Source organism: Phaseolus vulgaris, chromosome 2 (assembly GCF_051622355.1).
Source record: "Phaseolus vulgaris cultivar YP4 chromosome 2, ASM5162235v1, whole genome shotgun sequence".
In the NCBI taxonomy this organism is placed as follows: domain Eukaryota; kingdom Viridiplantae; phylum Streptophyta; class Magnoliopsida; order Fabales; family Fabaceae; genus Phaseolus; species Phaseolus vulgaris.
The window spans coordinates 9841912-9848800 of NC_143499.1; the positions used below are offsets into that span (position 1 = coordinate 9841912).

At 30.1% G+C, this 6889-nt stretch overlaps 1 protein-coding gene across 1 annotated transcript; it reads left to right on the forward strand.

The window, feature by feature from the left end:
• Positions 1-1127: 1127 nt before the first annotated feature.
• On the forward strand, positions 1128-6396 carry NRT1.6 (nitrate transporter 1.6). Its single transcript, XM_068611933.2, has 4 exons — positions 1128-1605; positions 1737-1954; positions 4519-5093; positions 5380-6396. Exons 1-4 carry the CDS (start codon positions 1413-1415, stop codon positions 6284-6286), a joined length of 1893 nt encoding a protein of 630 aa, XP_068468034.1. The 5' UTR covers positions 1128-1412; the 3' UTR covers positions 6287-6396.
• Positions 6397-6889: the final 493 nt, after the last annotated feature.

Consider the following 6889-nt stretch of genomic DNA (forward strand, 5'->3'; position numbering starts at 1 on the left):
TCCATTATTTTATTAAGTTTGAAAATAAACTTTTAAAATCTAACCAAGGTTAAAATAAATAAAAATAATCTCTATTACTGAGGTTTTACATTTTAAAACTTAGAAGTTGTTATCTAGCTGACATTCTAACCAAGTTTCTCACTGGTTTTCATTTCATAAAGCTGACATTCTAACCAAGCTTCTAACTGGGTTTTCATTTCATAAATTTATGAAGATGTTACTTAAACTACCCATACATTTGTTATTCAGTTTACTTGCATATAAATATTTCCCTGTATAGCTCTTTCTGTAAGATTAAAAAGCAATAATAAACTCTCTTTTTTCTTTCTCTTTCTCTTTCCATCCACTTACACGCACACATTCAAAAGATACCAAATTTTAAGGATACTAAAGTGGGGCAAGTCATTCATATTTATAAATATAATTAGTTGTACAATAATTACAATTGAACACAGGATAAGATCCAGTAAGATCAAAGGTGTTAAACTAAAATCTAACATCAAATCTCTGTTTATTTTATTAACTTAATTCCTTAAAATATGCTAAATACATTATTTATAGGAATAATTGGGTTCTAGTTAAAAATCATTAATGAATAAGATTAAACAATAATTTAACTATTATAACATTATTATCATCATGGTCATAACTATTCTAATAATAATTACTTTATTAACTTAATTCCTTAAACTATGCTAAATACATTATTTATACCTAGTTAAAAATAATTAATGAATAAGATTAAACAATAATTTTATTATTATAACATTATTATCATCATGGTCATAACTATTATAGTAATAATTACTATTATTAATATATATTAATTAAATTTCATTCTTATCACATAATATATCACATAATATGATTGTACAAAATTCAGTATTCCAAAAATCTCACCGATTTTTTACAAATGGGTTTAATAGCAAATCCATACTTAATAAGGAATATTTTTTTAATTTTTTTTTTACACTAATGTGCCATTTTTATAATGTACACGTGCAAGGAGTGGTGGTTAAAGAAAGATAGTGATATCCATGGAAAGGTTTGAGCGTATAGGTGCATGGTCCCCACAGGTCCACTGAGCAGGGCAAATACAGCACGCAATCCATCTACATTATGTTCCTGCATGAGTCAGTAGGTTAAACGTACCACATGCTACTTTCTTTTCCTTTCTATCATGCTGCTACGCTGCCTAATTCATCATCATATACGTACCCCTTTCAATCATTGAGCATTATAAAAAAAAAATATATATATATATATATATATATATATATATATACACTGCTTGGATTCTCAGTTTCATCACACTTTTTTAGGTCCAAACCTCAAACCTCCAACATATATATCAAACCTTAGTAGTTAGCTATAGCAACACAAACGGTAGAGAAATTTACTGTTGTGAGATAATGGCGGCTAAGGGAAAAAAACTCTCTTTCTCTCACTCTTCTTCCTGGTCGCTTCTATGCTGCAGAAATGGTATTTCTGCAACTTCATCAGCACCAGAAAAAGAAAAAAAGAGTGATGAGCTAAGCAAACCCAGTTCAAGATCAGGCAATTACAAGAAGCCAGGGGGATGGAAGGCTATGCCTTTTATTTTAGGTATTGCTTTGTTTTTTTTATTTCCTTCCATGATCATTTCACAAAGTATATAAGGTCAATTACACTTAATTTGATCGTTTTTGTGTGTGGAAATCTTACTAACTTAGTTGTTTGGATCTTTAATGTCACAGGCAATGAAACTTTTGAGAGGTTGGCAGCATTTGGTTTGTTTGCTAACTTTATGGTGTACTTAACGAGAGAGTTTCATTTGGATCAAGTTTATGCTGCAAACATTCTCAACCTATGGAGTGGCGTTACCAATTTTTTCCCTTTGATTGGCGCCTTCATTTCTGATGCATATGTTGGTCGCTTCCGAACTATAGCTTTTGCTTCCTTTTCTTCTCTACTGGTACTGCTTTCTTTACCTCTCTTTATATTTTTTTTACAGAGTCAGCTAGTTTTATTATATTTTTTTTATCAGAAAAAAATATATTAAATGAAACTAATGAGGTACTCGAATCCTTTTACAGCAAAAACAATACAAATGAATTTGACACTTTTTTTCCATTTTTTCTTTTCATTGTTATATGAACTTCTGACTCTGGAGAACACCATTGCTAATTAGCTGTAGCATAACCCTAGAGCTGTTAAGTTCATGATTTTTCATAACGTTTAATATTTTTTCTTTTGAGCAGTGATACATGCTGTTCACTGTTTCTAATCATCATATCAACCCTCATATATATAATTTATTTAGTTATGTTCTCTTTTTAACTGTGTTATATCATCTATCATACTTCTTTTTTGTTGTGTGTCCGCTTCAAGTAATTTATGACTCACAAATTATTTTATTTTTTATTTGCTCAGTGGTCTTTTATTTACGATTTTAATTTAATATATATAACAGTAACTTTATTGGTAATTACCAACCCCCACAATTTATTTCTTTTTTCTTTTTTATTGTTTTATATCATCTATCATACTCACCTTTTTTTTTGTCTTTATCTTATCCTCTTGGGTGTCTAGTAGATATAAATAATTTTATTTCTTTTATTTGCTAGGTGTCTTTTTACGGTTTTGATTTAATATAAGCAGTAACTTTATTGGTAATTGTTTAGTCTCTCGAGGCAATTTAATATTTAAAAGAAAATCGTGATTCTTTTATGATAACTTGTACATATATTATTATTTTATTTATATTACTATTATCATTTGAAGATAATAGTTATTATTGAAAAGGTTGTGGTTGATTTTGAAAAGGTGGTGCAAAATTATCATTTTCCTTGAATTAGTATTTCTAAATTATACAAGAAAATAAAATAATTGAAGTGTCAGGCAAAACTTTTTGATGTGGACATAGCGATGAAAGAACAAATAATGCTGTAGAAAAGTTGCATATGAATTTGTTATATAAATAATATAACTCTCTTTCACCAAAAACAAATGACTCTTATATTTACTTTTAAATTTTAATGAACTAATACAAGAACATTTGTTTATACCATAACACTGAAATTTTTAAATCAGACACTGCGTACAGTCACTGGAACCGTGGATGGAAACATTGAGAGAGAGACAAATGAATTAGAAAAAAAAAAAACCATTGATAAATATAATTGCATAACTTATCGATACACTTGAAAGACTTTAAATTAAAAATATAATCATACATTTCTGTGCTGGATATGTGTGTTTTTGTCAGATGTTTCATTGTACATTTGATATATATAAAAAACATTTACTTGTTTTTCTCCAAGAATAAAATATTCATTTTCTTAGAGTTAGTGTTGAAGAGATCAAATAAATAAAAAATATCGCCGAAGAAGAAAAATATTTCTAATATAAAATCATTAATTAATTCTTTATGAAAAAAAATACTTTTACTTAAAGAATACCATATAACCATTTCCTGCATGTTATCCCCGTCTTCATATTTTATTGCCAGTCTTTATATTTTATTTTTTATTAATGTCTTCATATTTTATAGTGCAACGTGATAATGGAATTGGAATGTTCTAATTAATGAAATTAAATTAGTCCACTTGAACTTAATTTAACCGTAGAGATGGAGAAAACTATGTGAATAAGTGAGTTGATAAATTTGTAATTGAAAATATTTTGTAGATATTAAAATAAAGCTTATTTAAGGCTTAATTATTTTTTCAGTGTCTATATTAAAAAAAAAGTTTAGGTTGAGATTATTGATCATATTGAATTATTTTAAAAAAATTAGGATCACATTGAATTTTTTAAAAGAAAGTTACAAAAATTAAATTTTATTAAAAAAATTGGAACTGGATTGATTTTTTTAAAACCTCAAAGATTAAATTAATTTTTAATCTTTAATATAGAAATTAAAATATTTAATTAAACTTTTATAAATCTAACTTATAAGGTATGTATATATGAATCCGTTGTTCATTATTTGGAGTTGACAAGTCAGACTTATGCATCTACATTTCTCCTTCCAAACAAATCATTTCATAGATACGATCGGTGTAGCTTGACAGGACTGGTATCTTTTGTGTTGATTTCTATTTTGGATTTTTGTTCCATAAACAATTCCAAATTTTCCACCTTTTTTTTATCACAAAATTATTGAATAATATTTTATATTTTAAAATGTCAATTTTTATTTAATATTTTAGAATAAATGAAGAATTTAATTCCGGAAATGGTATCTCACTTTCATATTAATCATTAACAATAAGAATAGTACAAATAAATTTCGCAACTTTTTAAAAATTTAAAACTATTATTTTTTTAATCGTCAAATAATGTATTTTAAAACTGAAAAAAAAATAAGGACTTAAATTTGATTTTCTTAGTTTTAAAATTAATGAGAGTGGGATAAAATTTGAAAAACTAAAGTAATAATTTACTGAATAATGTAGCATAAGAAAGTATAAGAAAAATTATAAGGAGTGATAAGAAGATGTAGATGGAATTTTGTAATGAAATTTGTGATGACAGGGAATGGTGATGGTTACTCTAACAGCATGGTTACCAAAGTTGCATCCTCCATCGTGCAGTCCTCTTGAACAAGCAGCGAAACAATGTGTTAGAGCTAGTACAACTCACCTAGGTGTTCTACTCTCGGGACTTTGCCTTTTAAGCATAGGCTCTGCTGGCATAAGGCCATGTAGCATTCCTTTTGGTGTGGATCAATTTGACCCCACCACAGATGAAGGCAAAAAAGGGATCAATAGTTTCTTCAATTGGTACTACACCACCTTCACAATCGTCTTGTTGATCACTCAAACAGTGGTTGTCTATATTCAAGACTCTGTTAGCTGGAAAATAGGTTTTGCCATCCCAACCCTCTGCATGTTTTGCTCCATCGTTATGTTCTTTGTGGGAACAAGGATCTACGTGCATGTGAAGCCCGAGGGAAGCATTTTCTCTAGCATTGCACAAGTTCTGGTAGCTGCTTATAGAAAGAGAAAACTTGAGGTCCCTACTGAGAAGCAACTTGATGGGGTTTTCTACGATCCTCCACTTGTTGGGACTCGTTTGTTGTCAAAGCTACCGTTGACCAATCAATTCAGGTAAGATAGATTAAATATATCTCTATCTTTAAGGTGCAGTGTCCAACGTTTCATTTACAAAAGCTTTGTGTATATTATTATCATGGGTGCGTGTGTCATTATCCTACATATCATCATTGACCAATAATTGAAGTTGCTAACAATATATAGTAACATTTTTTATACAGTAATTGTTTCTAGAACTTGGGTTCAACTTTTGTTTGGTGGTGGGAAAGTGATAGCTAGAGAGATTATTATATAAAATAAACATGTTGTGATTAACAGGAGTTGATTTATATTTTAATAGGGCTTTGAATAAAGCAGCTGTAATAATGGAGGGGGAGCTAAACCCTGATGGGAGTATAGTTAACAAGTGGAAACTAGTGAGCATACAGGAAGTGGAAGAGGTGAAGTGTTTGGCAAGAGTTTTCCCAATTTGGGCTGCTGGGATCCTTGGTCTCACTTCCATGGCACAGCAAGGAACATTTACCGTGTCACAAGCCATGAAAATGGACAGACACCTAGGACCCAAGTTCCAGATCCCAGCTGGGTCACTTGGGGTCATATCATTCCTCACCATAGGTTTGTGGGTTCCATTCTATGACAGAATCATGGTGCCAGCAGTGAGAAAAGTGACTAAGCTTGAAGGGGGAATCACTCTCCTCCAGAGAATTGGAATTGGCATGGTGTTCTCCATTTTGTCCATGGTTGTTGCGGCCCTGGTGGAAAAAGTGAGAAGAGATATGGCAAATGCAAATCCAAGTCCACTGGGGATTGCCCCCATGTCAGTCCTGTGGCTTGTTCCACAGCTAGTCCTGATGGGTATGTGTGAGGCATTCAATATAATTGGACAGATTGAGTTCTTCAACAAACAATTTCCTGAGAACATGAGAAGCATTGCCAATGCCTTGTTCTCATGCTCTTTTGCTGGGGCCAGCTATGTTAGCAGTGCACTTGTCACCTCTGTTCATCATGCCACAAGAACACATAGCCATCCAGATTGGTTGACAAATGATATAAATTCTGGCAGGCTAGATTACTTTTACTATCTGGTTGCTGGAATTGGAGTCCTCAACTTCATTTATTTTCTCTTTGTGGCTCAAAGATATCAATACAAGGGAATTGGTGACCTCCAAGATAAAGCTCAAGATATGGAGTTAGGTTCAAAAGGAGAATTAGATCACTATAGTGCTAAGAATGAAGTTTCTACATAATTATAAGTAGCAAGAACACACAAATTACATAACTATAAATCTAATGCTTAGAAGTTGCCATATGTAATAAATGTGTTTAATTTAATAACATTATAATAATCTTGTTTTGATATCACATCTAAATTATTAAACATATTCAAACCAAACTTAAATCCAAAATCTTAAACTCACTTACACCAACCCAGTTATATTTGGTGATAAATAAAATAATATATTTTGAATACTGTAAATAGTTAATTATTTTTTATTAACAAAAGAATAAATTAAATTAACCATTATGCTTTCGTATAAAAAAAAGTTGGACGTTCCAACCAACAAATTTCTCCCAAACCAAAATTGTTCATCCAAAATATCACAACAACAAAAATATGAAATAGAAACTAATTTTTTATCTCTTTATAATTAAAGTGTTGAAAAATATTTTATAAATAAATCTTATTTAATGTTTGCATATCCAGCTAGAACTTATTTCCTAGATTCCACGGTTTAACATTGTCAACAACTTCTGTAGGAGTTGATATTCTGATAAGAACATTTGCCTAATTTTTTTTTCATATGTTTGTAACTTTTTATCACAAACTTTAGAATTTAGAAAGATGCACA

Coding starts and splice junctions, on each gene's coding strand:
- NRT1.6 (XM_068611933.2), top strand. CDS start 1,413: ATGGCGGCTAAGGGAAAAAAACTCTCTTTCTCTCACTCTTCTTCCTGG. Junction 1,606..1,736: donor GGCTATGCCTTTTATTTTAG/GTATTGCTTTGT, acceptor TTAATGTCACAG/GCAATGAAACTTTTGAGAGG. Junction 1,955..4,518: donor CTTCCTTTTCTTCTCTACTG/GTACTGCTTTCT, acceptor TTGTGATGACAG/GGAATGGTGATGGTTACTCT.